The sequence below is a fragment of the Vombatus ursinus genome, unplaced genomic scaffold, assembly GCF_900497805.2.
Source record: "Vombatus ursinus unplaced genomic scaffold, bare-nosed wombat genome assembly UNPS02012602.1, whole genome shotgun sequence".
NCBI classification, from domain to species: Eukaryota; Metazoa; Chordata; class Mammalia; order Diprotodontia; family Vombatidae; genus Vombatus; species Vombatus ursinus.
In genome coordinates, this window is record NW_020952380.1 from 244,224 (window position 1) to 265,424 (window position 21,201).

Consider the following 21,201-nt stretch of genomic DNA (forward strand, 5'->3'; position numbering starts at 1 on the left):
TTAATGTAGAAGCTGCTAAATCTTGTGTTATCCTGATTGTGTTTCCACAATACTTGAATGGTTTCTTTCTGGCTGCTTGTAATATTTTCTCCTTGACCTGGGAACTCTGGAATTTGGCTACAATATTCCTAGGAGTTTTCCTTTGGGGATCTCTTTCAGGAGGAGATCAGTGATTCCATTTCTATTTTGCCCTCTGGTTCTAAAATATCAGGGCAGTTTTCCTTGATAATTTCTTGAAAGATGATGTCTAGGCTCTTTTTTTGATCATGGCTTTCAGATAGTCCAATAATTTTTAAATTCTCTCTTCTGGATCTATTTTCCAGGTCAGTTGTTTTTCCAATGAGATATTTCACATTGTTTTCTAACCTTTGATTCTTTTGGATTTATTTTACAGCGTCTTCATTTCTCATAAAGCTTCCAATTGCTCTATTCTAATTTTTAATGAAATATTTTCTTCAGTAATCTTTTGGACTTCTTTTTCCATTTGTCCAGTTTTGCTCTTTAGGGCATTCTTTTCTTCATTGGCTTTTTGGACTTCTTTTGCCATTTGGGTTAGGCTATTTTTTAAGGTGTTATTTTCTTCAATTTTTTTGGGTCTCCTTTAGCAAGCTGTTAACTTGCTTTTCATGATTTTCTTGTATCACTCTCATTTCTCTTCCCAGTTTTTCCTCTACTTCTCTTATTTGCTTCTCAAAATCCCTTTTGAGCTCTTCCAAGGCCTGGGACTGATTCATATTTTTCTTGGCAGTTTTGGATGTAGGAGCTTTGACTTTGTTTTCTTCTTCTGGTTGTATGTTTTGATCTTCTTTGTCACCAAAGTAAGATAATATAGTCTGACTCTTTTTGTGCTGCTTGCTCATCATCCCAACCATTACTTGAGTTTTAAACTCTTTGTTAAGGTAAGAGTCTGCTTCCAATGTGGAGAATGTACTGTCCCAAGCTTTGGGGGTTTGTACAGCTCTTTTCAGAGATACTTCTAGGGACCTGAAAAGTTTCAGTTCTTCCAAGGTGGTATGATAAGGAGTGAGGTGTTTCCTCTCCACGGCCACAACAAGTTTCACCACGCTAGCGCTCCTCCTCGCCCCAGGACTGCCCCTCAGAACTGTGACCCAGATCCAAGCATGGGCAAAGCAAGAGATTACTGCCTCAGCCCTGGCAAAGAGATCCTTACAATCCCCTCTGATCAGCCACTCGATTTCCCCTCAGTCTGTGGGCCAAAAGCTCAGAAGCCAGCCGCTGCCCTCGGGGTGGCTGACATCTAGCTTCTTCTCTCACCACAGCAACAGACTTTTCCCACTGACCTTCTAAGTTGTCTTTGGCATTTGTGGGTTGAGAAGTCTGGAAACTGCCACAGCTGCTGGCAATTCAGTCCTCTGAGGATTGCTCCAGGGTCGCTGTGGCCTGCCCGCCCAAGCTGAACTGCGCTTCTCTCCCAGCCCGGCGCGATATACGTTTCTGATCAGTCATCCAGGTTGTCTTGGGCGGGAAATTTGTTTTACTCTGTTTTTTTGTGGATTCTGCTGCTTTAGAATTTGTTTAGAGACATTTTTTGTAGGTATTTGGGAGGGTCTGGGGGAGAACTCTAGCAAGTCACTGCTTTCCCTCCGCCATCTTGACTCGGCCCCCCCCCCCATTTTTCTTTCAAGGTCCACTTTAGATACTATCTCCTCCATGAAGCTTTCCCTCATAATTTCCCATAACTGAAAGTGATCTATGCCTTCCTAAATTTTCATATACCTCCTTTTTGGATCTCTTCCTTGGCTTTATCATATTCTACCATAGCAATGTGGGGAGTAGTTATATGATGTAGTCAAATAAAAAAATTATTAAGTTCCTCCTAGTGCCAGGGACTAGGCTCAACAATGGGTATACAAACAGTATCTCCTTTTGAGTAGATCATAGTCTAATAAGGTGACTCTTAGGTTCACTTAGGGACAATCACACCAACCCCACCACTCTCTACTACTGATTTCTCTCCTTATCAATGATCTCTTTTCAGGTTCAAAGATAGTCTAGTGGATATACTATGAAATAATTTTAGAAAGTACCAGAATTGCAGAGATTCTCTAAATGACTTGCCCCTACTCAGAGTAAAACCAGGAAAATCTCTTTTTCCGTTAGCCATCTTCCCATGTTTTAATCTTGAAACTTAAATTTACAGACTTTGATAAAATCACTATTAATTGGCATGGAATTTATTGGAGGTATCAAGTAACAGTCATATAAATGTTCAGACAATGCTGTTATTCCTGGTTTCTTTTCTGACACTTGGTTCATCACCATCATAGCTCAACTACCTTCTTACTCTTGAAGCTCCCTCCGTCTCTGTGACCTTCTCACCCTAAAAGATCCTTCTGCCCTGGGTGGGCCTCTTCTCCTGTAAGTGAATTGCTCCCAGAATTTCTATTTTAGGAATAGGCCAAGCTACCCATCTTTTGTTCCTCTCCTGGTTCTGCTTCTGATTCAGACTTTACAGTTATAGTCTTGAATAAGTACCCACCCCACCCCACCCCTACCTTTTCAGCTCTCTTTTATGTGTTGTCTTCCTTCATTAGACTATAAGCAACTTGGGAACAGAAAACTGCCTCTCTTTTTTATTGTACTTGTATTCTTAGCACTTTGCACAGTGCCTGGCACATAAGTGCTTAATAAATGCTTGTTGACTTGACTTGACTTGACTTGACTCACAGCCAAAGTCATCTCTTTCTCCCTTCCATCACACTCTTCCCTACTGGGCTGAGGTGGGTTTAGTGAAGAAACAAATTTAAATTTAAATTATGGAGAGAAATTCCCAAAGCACAGTGCTCTAGAAAAATGGGAAAGAAAAAAAAAATAAAGATGTAGATTGGATTTCACTCTCACCAATTGCCACAACTGGTGATTCAGCCTGATCTAAATTCCTGAAAACTCCTGCTATGTATTTTCTTTGTCTTTTTTCCTCTCCACCCCCATCCACATACTCACCTGCTCTCATTTCACACCTCCTCTCTACTTCCCCATATGGTACCCCCAACAAATTGGGCTCTCCTGAATTCCTGCCAGATCTCTAACCTAAGAATTCTTCATTATCTCACAAAGATCCTTCAAAGTCTCTGTGATCCCAGAGAAATCCTTGTGAAATTTTCTGGGTCTTATCACCCCAAGGCTATACTACCTCATCTTATTATTATTTGTGTGCCTGCATACTTGATTAAAAGCCTCTGATGGTCAGGAACAGCATCATTTTTTCATCTTCTCATCCCCTGGCCCAGCACATGATCTTGCACATAGCTTAATAAGTATTGATTGTATTAAAACAAATTTAACTGAAATCTCTCATCTCTATTCTGTTAGACTTCTGATGCTATGAGATCGGTTTTTCTGGGGAGTGTGGGAGAGAGAAAAGCATTCATTTATGTAAGAGGAAGATCGTAGGAGACTTTTTTTTTTAACATAAAATGATAAGAGTAGGACAGAGTCTAAAAGTTCTTCTCTATCTTTGGAACTGCCAAAATGTTCTGGGGAAGTTATGATGAGGAGTGGGCAAATGGACCTGATTACTGCAGTCCAAAAATTGGTCCAAACTTCAGAGTAGTGTACTGGGATGTATTGCAATCTGGTTTATATATGCTTCATTCAGATAGTATGAGATAATATTTATAAAGTCATTTAGCACAGTGCCTGCATATAGCAAGTACATAATGAATGCTTGTCCCTTTCCTTTCCTTCCTCCCCCCATTAATCATACACAGAGTCCTTAAGTTTGCCAGAAGGTATAGCCCATTTCAGTTCAGTGAAAATGAAAAGTCTTTGTACCCTCCAGTGATTTTGCATTTGTGGCAAAGGAGATGTGATGACTAGTTACATAGTAAGAGCAAGGGAAAACAAGTGGACAACTTGTGTTCTCCCTTGGCAGCCATCTGTTATCTGGAGAAAATCAGGAAGGACCTAGAACCTTGTGTGGCCCCCCTGTGGTAAACATGTAGGAGGGTATGGACATCCAGTACAGCAGTCATGGTTAGGTTATAATCTTCATCATTGGAGGGAACATCCCACATTGATGAGATCCCAGATCCACTTGAATTCTTCTGAACTGAAAATTCTGAGGTGCTGCTGTCACTTTGTCAACTTTCCTTGAAAGGAATTTTGTTTATTCCTGATTTTTTTTCTTTTCAGCTCTTTGATTGGCACATACAGCTTGATAAGTCTCTTCCTGCACCACTGGGCACAATAGGCTCTTGGCTTTATAGGGCAGAAGTTGCCTTACAGGAAGAAATAACTATTCAGCAGGTCCATGAAGAAACTGCAAACACAATACATCGGAAGCTGGAACAGCATAAGGTAAAAAGCCTAGGATAAGACATCTGTAAGTCTAATAGTCATAAGGTACTTGGAGAGATACAGGCTTCCCCCAAATATTGTCTACACATCATTTGGCAATATTTCTTATTTTAATTAAAAGCTCTTTCACCTTTTCTCATCTTTTCTAACCATGGGTTTATTATTGAATGTGATTTTGAGATCATTTGCTTGCATTACCTTTTTTGAAGGATGATTTTGTTTATATTGTTGTTGGTTGAGTCATTTTTCAGTCTTAGAAAATATGCAAGAGCTGTAAGATTGAGCAATAGGCCAACTTCTGTGGTATAGACTAATCTGACACCTCACCAACTGATATATTTTAAATATATTAACCCTTGAGAGAAGAAATACAATATGCCATAAATTATGAAACTAGATTATGGCAGGATCATTGGATTAAAACCACATACCAGTGAACCATGAGATGTGAGGTCTTAAATTATTTAGTAAAAATGTGAAAAATGCTGAGTCTGGTCAAAGAAGCACATTTACTACTAACTGGTAGGATAACTTTGGACAATTCACTTCACCTCCCTTAGAAGTTAGTCTCCTTGTCTGTAAACTAAGAAGGGTAGGAATAAATTATCTTTCAAGTGATTTTTCAGCTCTTAAATTTTTTGATCTCCTATAGCCTGGCTAGGTGATATCTTGTTTTGTTTTAATTTGTTTAAAACTAAGAATCAGTCTTCAAATTGCTTTAATATGTCTATCTAGGAGTTGACAGAAATTGACTTATCTGTTTACATACTTAATTGCCTTTTTGATAGCTTTTCATGGGGATGACTTCTAGATAAGTAAGTGAATTATTGTTCTTCATGACCATGAAGGAAAGTCATCCAACCTTCTCATTGTCTCATCTCTAGACATGGTAAGGAATCTTTTTAGTTGCAAAGAACTTAGGCTAAATTAAAAGTAAGAGAGGGCAAGAAAGTTTGGAAGGTGAAAGGATGACTAGAATCCTTCCCTATGTTCCCTTTATCTAGAATATCTCATTGTGAACCACACATAGAACATATTGCTATCTCTGATTATCTCCCTACTTCTTTCTGGGCCTGGAATCAAGAAGCCCTGGGTGCAAATGTAACCTTAAACATTTACTAATTATTAGGTATGTGACCTGGGCAAGTCACTTATCCTCTGTTTTCCATAGTTCTTTGTAGTGTAAAATGGGGATGATACTAACACCCCCAACATATCTCCAATGAGATATTTGTAAAGCACTTCACACACCTCCTAGCACATAGTAGGCACATAGTACATGCTTATTCTCTTCCTTATTTCCTTCCCATGACAATGCCTTACTTCACACCTTCTTAATAACACGCTTTATAATTAGCAGCCTCTCAGAACTCCTTTTCCCTCTTCTCTATTCAGGGAGAGATAAATGCCTAGTTTCATGTTACACTACCTCTAAAATATCAATAATCTATTTAACCATGTGTATGTTTCTATCCTGTCACACACATGCCTTTTCTTCTCTCCCTTTTGTCCTGGCTTCCTCTTGAATTTATTTTATATTTCCCCCTTTTAAAAATATTTACTTATTTTGAGCATTCTTTTCTTTTTTAAATTTGAGTTCCAGATTCTCTCTGTCCTCACTCCTCCCTTACCCACTGAGAAGGCAAGGTGTATGATATAAATTACATATGTGAAATCATGCAAAATGTATTTCCATATTATCCCTATTGCAAAAAAAAAGTAAAATGAGAAAACTATGGTTCCATTTACACTCAAAATTCAAGGTGGATAGTCCTCTGGAATTATGAGTCCTTTGGAACTGTCTTGGATCACTGTATTGATCAGAGTAGCCAAGTCTCTCACAGTTGATCATTGTTACAACATTGCTATTTCTGTGCACAATCATGTCCCAGTTCTTCTCACTTAAATTTTCATCAGTTCATATAGGTCTTGCCATGTTTCCTCCTCATCGTTTCTTTTTTTTTAATTTTTTAATTTTTTTTTGTGAGGCAATTGGGGTTAAGTGACTTTCCCAGGGTCATACGGCTAGTAAATGTTATGTGTCTGAGGCCGGATTTGAACTCAGGTCCTCCTGACTTCAGGACCGGTGCTTTATTCATTGTGCCATCTAGCTGCCCCCTCATTATTTCTTATAGCACAGTTATATTCCATAAATTATTCAACCATTCCCCAATTGATGAGCATCTCCTCAGTTTCCAATTCTTCATCATCACAAAAAGAGATACTATAAATATTTTTGTACATATAAGTCCTTTTCCTTTTCTTTGATCTCTTTGGGGTTCCACTTGATTTTATGAGGTACAGTTATAATGAGATACTATAGCAAAAAATCAGAGAAATATTAAATTAAGAAGTACTTTATCAAAAATCACATTTTACATGAATAGTGATTCTCCTGCTCATATTTCTTACAGCCTCTCTAACCTCTGAGTTGACATGTGTCTTTAAAGGATAATGCCATTTTAAATTTTGGTCTAAAGTCCTACTCCTTCTTTGGGGCACAATTCTCATAAGAAATGTATGCTAATGGAGATCAATCTTTGTCAGGTTCTATCAAGTAGGAAAAACTTCAAGTCTGGGCATAAAGTTATTATTCTGATTAGCCAAGCCAGTTCAAAGAAGCTCATAACTAGTTGACTAAGGAATGATGAAAAATTTGGTAGTGGAAACTCTTGAAGATATGTAAATATAATTTACCTAGATTACACCATATTATTTGAGAGTGTTTTCTCGTGTTAGCATTGTGGGAAAGATGGAGAGATGTTTGTTAGATGATATTAGAGTAAGATGAAATCAGAACTGGTTGAATAATCAAACCCAAAGAGTAGTTATTCATGACTTGAAGATATCTAAAGGAATGCCCCTGGGATCTCCTGACCCTGCAATATTTAACATTTCTATCAATGACATATGAAAAAATATAGATGACATTCTGAGAAAATCTCAGATGACATAAAACTGAGAGTGATAGCTAATTCATTATGTGTCAGATTCAGAAACCAGAAAGGTGAGAATATCACACTGAATCTAATGGGATGAAATTTAGTACTCATAAATGCAAATTCTTGAGTATACTACACAAATTATTCCCAAAACACTGCCTAAATTCCTTTTATGAGACAAATATCACAATACTTAAACCAGAAAGGATAAAGAAGCAGACCTATAGACTACTATCATTAATCACTATTGATGCAGAATTTTAAATAAAATCATAGCAAAAGGACTAAAATCAAAATATTTGAAACATGATTAAATTGTATTTGTACCAATCATGTAAGGATGGTTTGATTTTAGGAAAATAATTATTGTAATCATATTAAACACAATACCCCTAAGTATGAATATATCAATAGAAAAATTATTTGAGAAATGAGATGACCATTGATTTGGGGAATGGCTAAACAAAATGTGTTATATGACTAGGGTGGAATATCATTGTGATAAAGAAATGATGACCAGCGAGAAGGTTGGGAAGAATTCTGTGAATGCATGCAAAATTAATTAAACAGAGTCAGAAGAACATTATATATAATGACTAAAATGGTATTGATAAAAGAATAAATGAAAGTGAATGCTTTTTTTGCACTGAAAATTGATTTTTAATGATAAATTACAACTCAGACGCAGGGCAGGTGATGGGACAAGAGCTGGATTGTCTGTGGGCTTGCATTGTGCTAATGGTCTGCTCAGGGTCTGGGACTCTGGGCCCAATACCAGATCTTGCCAAGAGGCTTCTCAGGCTTGGAGACTGGCAATCTAGGAAGGCAGCAGGGCCTTTTTGTTGCAGGGGAAGCAGTAGGGTGACTCCTTTAAACATAGTGTTGCTTTGAAATTATAATTACTAGGGTTGGCCCAAAGAGGATCTGAGAAAATGTCCCTCTTTCTCATCTTTGCCGAGGTAAGACAGCAGGGAGTGGGCAAAAGTTGTGGAACATTGTATATACCATCAGACTCAGTTCATGTGTTGAATAGTTTTATTGAACTGTTTTCTTTCCTCTTTCTTTTTTTTATTCTTCATTATAAGATACAGAACTCTAGGGAAGTAGAAGGGAGAATATTCACTAGTAAATGAGTATTTTGTAATGAATGTTATATTAATTTCCTAATGAATGTTCTACAAAAACAAAATAATTGGGTAGATATGTGTAAGCATGGATACTCCCTCCACTGACATGGATAGCAATGCCTTAGTAAATTAATCAGTCATAGAACTATACAATACAGAAAGACAGATGTATAGACAGACATAGTATTAACTTCTGGGAACCACATTTTAGGAAGGGATGACAAAGTGGATAGTTCCAGAAGTGGGCAACCAAGAGGGTGAAGGGCCTTAAAATCATGCTACGAGCGGCTTGGTTAGAAGACCTGAAGATGTATAGCCCAGAGAAAATAAGGCTTAGGGAATATAGGATAGATATCTTCAAGTCTTTGGGGGACTGTCCTATGGAAGAGAAATTAGTTCATATTTTTCTTCATCATATGGCTAGCAGATAAGAAACAGTTACAAAATGTCTGCACATGCTCCAAATCTCTCCATTCTACTTCCATTACAAGTCATCATGTTTTTCTAGAAGCAGGCACCCATTCTTTCAAAAAAATATTTGTTTTCTTTATAATTATAAAGTATTTTAACATCTTTTTTAATTGTTTTGAATTCTCTTCCCTCCTCCTATTCCCCCCTCCCATTGTGAAGGCAAGAAATGTGATATTAATTATACATTTGAAATCATGCAAAACATATTTCCATGTTAGACATGTTGGAAAAAAAAAGAAAAAGAAAGAGAAAAAAATATGACTGATTCTGTATTTAAACTCCATAAGTTCTTTCTTTGTAGGTAGATAGTATTTTTTCATCATAAGTCTTTCAGACTTGTCTTGCATCATTAGATTGATCAGACTAGCTAAGTTATTCACAGTTCATCATTATGCAAATTGCTGTTACTGTATACAGTATTCTGGTTCTGCCCACTTCACTTTGCCATGTAAATCTTTCACTTTGTTCATATAAATCTTCCCAGGTTTTTCCAAAACCATTTCCTTAATGAATATTGATGCAAACAATTTAAACAAAACATTAGGAAGGAAATTATAGCAATATATTACAAAGATCATGCATTATGATCAGGTGGGATTTATACCAAGAATGGAGGGCTGGTTAAATATTAGGAAAGCTATCAGCATAATTGAGCATATCAATAACAAAAAATGGGAAAAAATCATGTGATTATCTCAATAAATGCAGAAAAAACTTTGGACAAAATATAACACTTATTCCTATTAAAAACACTAGTAAGCATAGGAATAAATGGAACAAATAAGTATTATCTATCTAAAATGATCAGCTATCATTATTTAAAATAGGAATAAGACAGAGGCCTTCCCAATATGATCAGAGCTGATGCAAGGATGTCCATTATCACCACTATTATTCAACATTGTACTGGAAATGCTAGCAACAGCAATATGAGAAGAAAAAGAAATTACAGGAATTTGAATAAGTAAGGAGGAAAGAAAATTATTACTCTTTGCAGACAATATGATGGTAAACCTAGAGAATCAACTAAAAATAATTTAAATAATTAACAACCTCAGCAAAGCTGTAGGATATAAAATAAACCCTCATAAATCATGAGTATTTCCATATATTACCAACAGCAAGAAGACATAGAAAGAGAAATTCCACTTAAACTAACTGTGGACAATATAAAATACTTGGGGGGTCTATCTGCGAAGATAACTCAGGAACTATATTTATACAATTATAAAACACTTTTCACACAAAGAAAGTTAAATCTAAACAGCTGGAGAAATATTACTTGCTCATGGGTAGGTCAAGCCAATATAATAAAAATGATAATCCCATCTAAATTAATTTGCTTATTCAGTGATATGCCAATCAAACTACCAAAAGTATTTTATGGAGCTAGAAAAAATAATAATAAAATTCATCTGGAAGGCAGAAGGTAAAGAATATCAAAAGAATCAATGAAAAAAAAATGTGAAGGAAGGTGGCCTTACATACCAGATTTCAAACCGTATTACAAAGTGGTAATCATCAAAACAATCTGGTACTGTCTAAGAAATGGAATGATGAATCAGTGAAATAGATAAGGTATATGATATATAACAGCAAATGACCAAAGTAATCTAGTGTCTAATAAATACAAAGATCCATGCTTTTGGGATGAGAACTCACTATTTGATTAAAAATTTCTGGGATAACTAGAAAGCAGTATGGTTGAAACTAGATACATATCAACATTTCACACACAAGATAAGGTCAAAATGGGTACATGATTTAAATATAGAGGGTGATATTATTAAGCAAATTAGGGGAGCATGGAACATTTTACCTGTTGGATCTATGAATAAGCAGAAGAATTTATGACCAAACAAGAGATAGAGAGGATCATGGGATGTAAAATGGATAATTTCATTCATTTTTCAGTTGTGTCTGACTCTTTGTGACTCCATTTGGGGATTTCTTGGCAAATACTCTGGAGTGGTTTGTCATTTCCTTCTCCAGCTCATTTTACAGATGAAAAAACAGAGGCAAACAGAGTTAAGTGACTTGCTCAAAGTCACAAAGCCACTAAGTATTTGAGGTCAGATTTGAACTCAGGAAGATGAGCCTTCCTGACTTTAGGCCCAGCACTCTATCCACAGCCCCTTAATTTTTAATTACATTAAATTTAAAAGGTTTTACACAAACAAAAAGAATACAGCCAAGATTAGAAGGAAAGAAGGAAAGTAGGGAGAAAATGTACAGTAAGTTTCTATCAAAGAAAAGGAAAAAAACCTATTTGTACAAAAAATATCTATAGTAACTCTTTTCATGGTGGCACAGAATTGATAATTAAGGAGATATTCATCTGTTGAGGAATGGCTGAACAGGTTGTGGTAAATGATTGTGATGGAATACTATTGTGCTATAAGAAAGGACAAGCAAGATGGTTTCAGAAAAACCTAGAAAGACTTATATGAACTGATGCTGAGTGAAGTGAGCAGAATCAAGAGAACATTGTACATAGCAACAGCAATATTTTATGATGATCAACTATGAATGACTTAGCTATTCTCAGTAATACAAAAATCTAAGACAATTCCAAAGGACTTATTATGAAAAATGTTACCCACCTCCAGAGAAAGAACTGATGCAGTCTGAATGCAGATTGAAACATAATTCTTTCACTTTCTTTTCTTTCTTTTTTTTTTTGGCAACAGGGTTAACATGGAAATTTTTTTTATGATTTTGCACGTATACTTGATATAACATTTCTTACCTTCACAACAGGTGTGGGAAGAATGGGAAGAAGAATTCAGAACTCAAAATTTAAAAAAAAGAATGCTAAAATAAATAATTTTTTGAAAAGTAAATATATTTGGAATGTAAACCATAGCATATTACCAATGATAATTTGTAAGCACGAATTGACTTTAAACTCTTTGAGGGCAGGAACTGTTTCATTTTTTTTATTTGTATCTTCATCACCTGGCACAATGCCTAGCATGTAGTAGGTGCTTAATAAATGCTTTTTTTGATTAAAGAGTTATCATCATAGATAACCAATATTAGCTTGATTCTTCATTTTACAAAAATATTATCTTCTTTGTTTAAAATAGAAATTGATTTACACTTGTCTTATGTGCATTTTCTTTTGTTATTACATCCTTTGTAAAAAGTTTTCACTTCCCCAGTTTTTACCATGAAGGTCCTGTAGAAAGAAATAGTAGCATGTTCACTCTGGATCAAACTTTAGAAGTGGTAGCAAAGTTATTCCTTCAGGGGGAAAAAAGCAACATGTGCTCATGACATTTTGTTAGGAAACTGTGGAAATTTATTCAGAAACTCTAGGGTAGGTTTATCTTTTAAATTTAAATTTATATCAATTTTTTCAGATTAATGTAAGAAAAACATCTTTGGAATCTTTGGAGCCGAGTATATAAGAAACATTATATAAGGAAACTATATAAGTACATTAGACCCTTCAGTATACCTTTTAAAGTGATATTTTGATGCTACAAAAGTAGATTCTTTTTAAGGACCTTGTAAAACTTTGACAACAGAAAAACTTCTGAGAAGGAAACAGAGAATAGGGCCCTTCCAGCCCTTAGTTTGGTTATTTAACGTTAGTCACATGCATCCATATTCACTCACAATTGTACTGACTCAAAGTCTCGATTAAGGTAAAGTTCAGCACAGTGATAATTGGTAGCAATTTTAAACTTAGCCTTTTAACATTTTAGGAGGCTTCTCTTTCAATTCCTTAGCCCCAGGTGTAGTATTTGCAGGTGAGCCAGGATTATTGGAGATGGGTAACAAGGATTGTTGGGATTTCTTCTAGTACATCATGTACTAGTGATATTCCTTATTAACACTGTAGCAGGGAAGAAGCATTTATTAAGCACCTACTATGTACCAGGTACTGTTGTTGCAGGTCTAAGACATTGCCTTTAATAACTTTTTGTTCAGCTCAAGGTAATTCATAATGTTGACCCTGTGAACATTCATTCAATTTAGTATATACTTATTAAATACCTAGTATTGCATGGCTTTATTCTAGATGCTGGGGATATAAAAATGAGAATGAAACAATCCATGTCCTCTAGAGATGGGGTAGAGGGAGACTATGTACATAGTTAAGTAAATATATAACATATTTAAAAATACACAGTAATTTTAGGTGGAAGAACTATAATGAAATCATGAAAGATTTCTTGTGGGAGATGGTACCTGTGCTGACCATTGAGGGGAGTTAGAGATCCAAGAGGTGGAAGGGAGGAGGGAGGGCATTCCAGGTAAGGGGAGATTTGTCCAAATTGATTGCAAAGCTGAAAGGGAACTTTACAAATATTTGTTAATAGGTCGATTTAGGACATATAGAGATATGATTTCATATGAGGATGTTTTATATGGGGAAAAATAGCATGGTATACCATCAGTCACTATTGATTCTTGGAATTAGAAGGGAATGTAGAGGTTTTCTGCTGTAATACTGTCATTTGATAATTGGGGAAACTGAGACCCAGAGAGATAAAATGATTCACTCAAAATCATTGCATTAGTGGCAGAGCTTGGACAAAAATATAAGATGCTGACCTAACATCCTGTGATCTTTCTGTTACACCATGTTGATTTGGGGGGGGACAAGAAATGAGATCTAAAAATATGAATATATCACACGGGATCTTTCTTTTAGGAAATCGTTAAATTTTTACTTGATCATTAATCTTCACTCTGTTTTAGACTTTACATTTTTCTCAGCATGAAAATTCCCAAATAGTATGTTTAGGGGCAAATGTATGCCTATAGTCTTTATAAACTCTGCACTTGTACTTGTACAGACTCCCACTCTCATTGGCAACTAGCTATATGCTGTGGAGGTCTTTATTCCAACTCCCACTCTTACTAACAAGTCAAGTTCCCAGAACCAGATTCTATCTTCCCCTTGGAGTTTTAGGGAAAGGGGTTCTAATGCCATGGGTGCTAGTCCCCATTCTAGTGTGCTCTCCCCAATATTGATTGCCAATTACAATTGCTATTTCCCTTCTAACATTGCTTAACCCAGCAATTGGCACTATTATTTAACTAATTATGGTCAATTATCTTTGGCAAAGAGATATTACTGAAAAGATAAAGCATAAACAATGCAAACATATCTCCCTAAACTGAAGGTGTCTCCTCTCCTATTCCATCTTAGTCCTTGAGAGATTAAGCTAAAACTTAACATGGTTTCTACACAGTATTCTCCCTATCAACTTCATTTCTGAATATAGCACAGCCAATAGATGAGAGACTCCCTCTTGGCCACCATTGCTCCACTCCTATTCTGGGTCAAGTAGATTGCTAGTCACTGGGCTTGACTAGTGGCAAATCATAGCAAGCATTCTCACCCCTAGAACTCTAGGGGCTTACTCTTGAAGTAGGTCACTCAGGCTGTCACCCAACTCTAGTATAGACTTCCCACATTTTGAAGCTCCCTAGGTCACGGGAGTCTTCAGTGCACTTTTACTCGAGAACATACGAAAATAGACATAACAGGGAAGCAATAGCCAGGTCATGTGTTCACCAGTCTTGGCCCAGGTTGAATGTTAGGCAACTGGCAGCAGGAGGCCTCTACTGCTCCTTCTTCTTTTGCTACCACCTCTCCTCCAACTCAGAGATTTATAATAGCCCTTACTTCCATACTGGAAAAAAGCCGGGGAGGAAAAAGACCAAGTTGCCCCTTTATGGGGGTCTTTTGCATGAACAACAAATTCTGGCTTACCAATTAGTCTAAAAAATAGGGAATAATTATAGAAATATCTTGCTGTGCTCTGAAGTGGAGTCAGATCCTCCATCGCATGTGTCCAAAGGTAGGCTTGTCAAATATTCATATGTGTGCTCCTAGGACTGGACTCTCTCATTGGCCAGCCTGTCATCATGTTCATGTATATTCATCTTTTTGATAGTTCGTAGTGTCTTTCAGTTATTAGCAAGTAGCTAGAGACCTAGCAAGGGACTTAGGGTAGCATCTCCAAAAAAAAAATAAAGTAAAATGTATTTATTCCCCTCCCTCCCTATCACTTGGTCCTTTTTCCTCATTCCTTGATGAACCACAAAGGCAAAGCTCAGGCAAGTATTACAAACCAGATAGGTATGAGGCTGATGACCAGGAAAAATCACCAGATAATACCATTGTGGGACTGAGAGTCAGAGGGTAAATTTGGTTTCAAGTTTTACAAGATGTGTTCTGGGAGAATTGCTTATTGCCATTAGGTAGTGGCCAATCAGTAACAGAATCTGTTACCATTAAAGGGTGAGCTTAGTTGCATTTGGTTTTATGTTTAATTTTTCAAAAATGAATACATCCGAGGAAAATCATGAGGACATCAGCATATTATTTGTGGAATTAATTAAATTTCCTTTTTGACTAATCAAAACCATGCTCATGTTTCTTTAAAATCTCAGAATGATATTGTTGTGCAAGTGTCATGTGTGTTTAAAAGATGCCATTATGATTAGATTCTGCTCCAGCATAATGTCTTACATGTAAGTGCTTGAGCCTCCGTAAAAGCCCGGAGCCTGTGATCAGAAGTAAGCTGCCTACAAATGTGGCAGCAGGACCAAATTGTTGAATACATTGACTCATCGTTGCAGGCTTAACATCATGCTTCTTACTTAGCCTCCTGTGAGCAGTATTTCTTTCCTCTCTTTCTTTTTAAAACCATGCCAGGATATACTTAAAAACATAGATGGCCACAGAAAGGCATTCCATGAGATCCATCGGACCAGGTCTGTTAATGGTGTCCCTGTTCCACCTGAACAGTTAGAGGACATGGCTGAAAGGTAAGGAAAATCTCTGGCTTTACATTGAACTCTCTCTTTTAGAATGCATAGTGACTGCTTGTTGCTTGGCATTTTTCAGCACACGTTTTCCAAATCATGACTTGCTTTTGATGAATAGACATGGGAGCCAGTAGCATCCCACAGTTTCCTGATCCGTTTGCCAAGACAGCTAGGTCTTATTTATCAATAGTGGAAAAGAAGAAAACTAAATGCCTTTGAAAAATAAGGGAATGATTTTTTTATAGGCAATACTGTTTTTCAGAACTGTAAGGAACATTATGTAATGTTGCAAAAGGAAACAGATGAAGGATGAGTTGGCAGGGGAAGTAACTAAGCCAAAGATTTGAATTGATGATTTATGCCTTTAAATGCACAGAACTAGAAAAGGAATGCTTTTTCTAAACCAGTCCTCAGGCTAGTGAAGCAGCCAGAATTAAAAGGAGCCTTGGTCATTGCATTATGTTTAATATTAAACACAGCTCACACCTAACAGGTTAACAAGCTTCACTCTGTTACTATTGGTAACATTCTCTATGTGGAACACATTTCATTTCTAGGTTTAATTTTGTTTCATCTGCCTCGGAACTCCACTTAATGAAAATGGAATTTCTGGAATTAAAGTACCGGCTGCTGTCACTGTTAGTCTTAGCAGAGTCGAAGTTAAAGTCATGGATCATCAAATATGGAAGAAGGGAGACAGTGGAGCTACTTCTACAGAATTACATTGTAAGTCATGTTTCTTTCAAATGAAATGCTGAAAACTTAGGAATTTCATTTTTGAAATTAAAATGAATGGAGAAAGAAAAACACCAGGAAATATTCATTAGATTAGATGCTACTCTGTGACTTTTCAGATTATTTTAAAGTGGGACACTTATTTGTTAACCCTTTGTAACCAGGTGAAATTGATGGTTTCAGTATGCATGATTTTTCTTTGGCAAATTTATCCCTCAGAGGGACCTGTCTGGGTGTTCCACAGGTTGCCTACAGTGCCTATATACTGCTTTTCCAACTCATCGTAGATTAGACTTACAGGTCATAACCATATCTCCCTAGACACAGTCAAGTGCTGTACAGATCCAATCTTCTCATGTCTTCAGGGAGATGATTCACTTTGTGGATAAACTGTAGCTAACGTTTAATGTTAAACTGTGTTCTGTCACCCAAATGGTAGTCTGCTTCCATCAACGAAGGCCAAACACATTTTAATATTAACTTACGTAAAAGATGATTAGAAGGTTAATTACTTTTGTGGTGAAAGACATATGAATTCAGTTTTCTTATAATTAGGAAGCTAAGTGGTGTAGTGAATAGAGTATTGGACCTGTAATAAGGAAGACCTGAGTTCAAATGTGGCCTTAGACACTTACTAGCTATGTGACCTTTGGTGAGTCATTTAACTTTTGTCTGGCTCAGTCTCCTCTATTGTAAAATGAGAATAATAATAGCATCTGCCTCCCAGGATTGTGAGGAAGATCAAATGAGAATATATTTGTAAAGTGCTTAGCACATAGTAGGCACTTAAGTGCTTGTTTTTTCCCCCTCTCAACTGAAAAATTGTTGTAAATTTTGGATTGTATGATAACCCTCCAAACTTTAATGGTTGTATAAGTAACAAAAGTTATTTATAATCTTTTTTATTATCTGCAATATTGTATTATCTGAATTTATTCTTTTTTAAGCTAAGAAATGTGATTTCATTGATATAGAGAATTCCCAGTGAGGAAACTCCCTTTACTGACTAAAGTCATTCCCTGCTCTACAAGTAAAACTCATAGTGAGTTTCTTACATCCCTGAGAAGTTCTTATTTGCCTAGAGTCACAATGGCCAGTAGATGTCAGAGATGGAATTTAAACCCTACGCTTATTGGCTCTGAGTCTGGCTTTACATAAACTATATCAGGGTATTTCTTACTTATAAGCATAAATTATTGATATTCAACTGTGTTTAAACATAAGACCTCTCTGATGAGTTTTTGAGTCTGAATTTGAACTCAGGTCATGCTGACACCCGGCAGCTAGGTGCACAGTGGATAGAACACTGGGCCTGGAGTCAGGAAGACCTGAATTCAGATCCAGCTTCAGACACTTACTAGCTCTGTGACCCTGGGCAAGTCACTTAACTCTGCCTCTGTTTCCTCATCTGTAAAATGATCTAGAGAAGGAAATGGCAAACTACTCCAGGATCTCTGCCAAGAAAACCTCAAGTGGGGTCCCAAAGAGTCTGATATGACTGAAACAACTGAACAACAACATCCCAACTCCAGGCCCCATGTTCTATCCACTGCCACCTAGCTGCCCCTTAGAAGTTTCCTACATGAATGAATTTACAAGTACAGACTCCTCCCCCCACCCCAAGTATGTACAGCAACTAGGACCAATTGTTAATAAGGAGTTCACAATGTAGATCCTGTCAGATTTATTTTAATGAATAGATTAGACTCAATTTGAATTAGTTCACTATTTGCATATAATTGGTGTATCATCTTCTGAAGACAGTCTTTTATTCTGAGTTAAACCTGCCCTATTCTTGTCCATTGATTCATGCTATTAACTTAATTAGCAATTTTTTCTAAGTAAAGTTTTTCTTGATAAGGCATCTCAATCCTGGTCATTACATTTTGGGTTAAATCACACCAATTATAAATGAGTGGGATCAAAATAAATGTGTGTTTATTTTATTTTCCTGTAAGCATTCATATAGCCATGTTAATTCCCTTTACTCTGGCACTGTCTTCCTGGGATAGAAATAAAAATGAACACTTAACCGCTGCTTCATAGAAAAGTTTTACCATTTTTGCCACATCTTTATTTGACTATATCTCACCATTTTACCATATATTCATTTTACCTCCTAAGTTATAAATGAACAGCATCTACTTTAAATCTTGGTCAAATGTAAATAATTATCTTTAAATATTCATATTTAGTTATTAAAATTGACTAGAGAATATTAAAGTATCAGTCCTTTCCTATCTAACTTTATTTTGGATCATCCAAAATAATAGTAATAGCTGTCATTTTTATAGTGTTTTAAAGTTTGTAAAGTGCTTTTACATGTGTTAATTTATTTGATCTTTACAACAACTCTGTAAGGTAGGTGCTATTATTATCTTCATTTTATGGTCGTAGAAGTTAAAGCACAGAGAATTTAAGTGACTTGCTCAGGGTCACACTAATAGTAAATATCCAAGTCAGAATTTGAACTCAGATACACACACACACACACATATGTAAATTGTATATATACATATGTATTCATATGTGTGTCTGCACACAGAGAGATATACATGCATGCAAGTTCATTCATATGTAATGATAAACTGAATTCAGTATGTAATTTTGCAACTCTCTGCTTTGTTACAGCTATTTAGTGATAGACTTAAATAGATAATGTGAATCTTCTACCACATTAATGTAAATGCTAGCTATTATTAATGTACCAGTATAACAATGTTAGTAATGTTCTTTAAACTCCCTAGCATACAGGTTATATAAATGGTGAATTATTAATTACTTTAAAAGATAATACTTACTGCCTACACCTCAAAGTTCATGTGAGGTTTAATAACTTGCTAATTTTCAAATGCTTCCTGATGCTCGAGATGATTATTTTAAATGCAGAACTTCATAAATACACAGTGGCTCAGGGAACTCAGCCATTTTTTTCTTATTTTTCTCCTCCCAGTAGGAGTTGCTAAAGAACTATAAAATCTTGGCTACACAGGTCTTTGTTCTCTTGACTCATTGGATTATTTCAATTACTGTACTTGCTATTTCCAATGATCCAGAAGGAGATTTCATTGAAAAACCAAAAGTCTTGAATATGTCTTACTGTTTCCATGTTAACTGTCTTACCTCAATAAGAAATCCATTCAGTACTTTCACATATTTGGCCATTCCTGCACAGAAGCAAAATATTAGCTTGTACATTACAGGCCACATTCTTCATAGCTTCTCTGTTGCTTTACTGGACTATCATCTATTAAAGATGCACATTCTTTGTTCCCTTTTATTTAATTTTATTTCTTAGTTAATAAGAATTTCTTTCCCTCTCTCCTCTCCTCCTTCCCCACCTGTCTTAAAATAAGAGAAAAAAGAAACCCTTGTAACAAATATTCATAGCCAAATAAAACAAATTCTCACATTGTCCATGTCTAAAATTATGTCTCATTCAGGTTCTTGAATCCATCATCTCTCACATATAGTGAAGTCCTGACTAGTGCAAACAATGAATCACCTGATGTGGTCACATGTGGAAATGTGCACCAAAAATCTGAGTGATGTGACCAGTTCAGGGGATTCATTGTTCATACTAATTGGGTCCTAGCTGTAGTACTCATAGAACTGAACATCCTAGTCACTGTGGGGAGTTGAAGACACAATCTTTACCTGCTAAGAGCTTAGGAGATGAGTAGCATAGTTCCTCATGGGTCCTCTAGAACCATAGTTAATCATTACATTGATCAGTGTTCTTCAATCTTTGAAGATTATATGTCTTTTTAGTATTGTTATTATTGTAAAAATTGTTTTCCTGGTTCTTCTCATTTCATTCTTCATTAAGTGATATAGTTCTTCCCATGTTTTTCTGAATCTGTTAAACCTCATATCTTTTTTAATAACTCGATAAAATTCTGTAATGTTTAAGGTATAGCCATTTACAACAATGCATTAACTTAAAAAATATACATGATTATATATATGTGTTTTTCTTACAATATCATGAACAAGGTCATCTTTCATTTGCATCTTTAATACAAATATTTGTAACTACAGATATTAATTCATTACTAAATATTTGTTTATACTGAGCTCTCTCCTGATGCAAAATGCAGCAACAAATGCAACTGTAAAGAAGTAAGGACTTCATGGTAGGGTTTCCTTTACTTTGACTTTATTAAGTACACATATTTATCTCAGAACTAGATTGTAAGCTATTTAGCAGGCAAAGACTATGTAGTTTATTTCCTTAGAGTGAGTGCCTACGACAGAGATAGAGCTATATTAGTACTAATGCTTGATAAGGGATTGGTAGGTGCTTCTTAAGTATTTATAAGTTGGGTTCTGCTGCCAATAATATTTACTCTAATGAATTTCAGAAGCTATGGTTTTTCACTCCTCTCAGCAGTATTGCCTATATGTATTCTGGTTTGGCATCTATTACATGGGAACAACAAATTCATCCCTTTCCAAACTTCCTTATTTCTGTCTAGGATGCTACCTTTCTTCTAATCAGTGAAGTTTGCAACCTTCAGGTCTTTCTCTACCCTTCACTTTCTCTCACCACCTACAATCAAAAAGTCATCAATTTTGTAGTCACAGCATCTCTGTTCACTGGACTTCGATGTCTCTAGAAGAAAGAGTGAGGCTGATGATTGTGCAACTCTGCCTCACTTTAATCCAATTCATGTGCAAGTCAAGACATCATCTTTGATGCCATTGGTCCTCTGAAAATGAAGGGCAAACAGAAGCAGCTAGGTGGTGCAGTGGATAGAGTATTGGCCCTGGAGTCAGGAGGACCTGAGTTCAAATCCAGCCTCAGACAC

The 21,201-nt window shown here is 36.1% G+C and overlaps 1 protein-coding gene across 1 annotated transcript in view; it reads left to right on the plus strand.

The window, feature by feature from the left end:
* The window catches only part of SYNE1 (spectrin repeat containing nuclear envelope protein 1), a 552,931-nt gene that overhangs the window by 169,458 nt on the left and 362,272 nt on the right, over positions 1–21,201 (plus strand). The window contains exons 13-15 of the mRNA XM_027857999.1: positions 4,156–4,320; positions 15,543–15,655; positions 16,213–16,381. Coding sequence (XP_027713800.1) covers positions 4,156–4,320; positions 15,543–15,655; positions 16,213–16,381 — 447 coding nt within the window. The remainder of the gene's footprint in view (positions 1–4,155; positions 4,321–15,542; positions 15,656–16,212; positions 16,382–21,201) is intronic.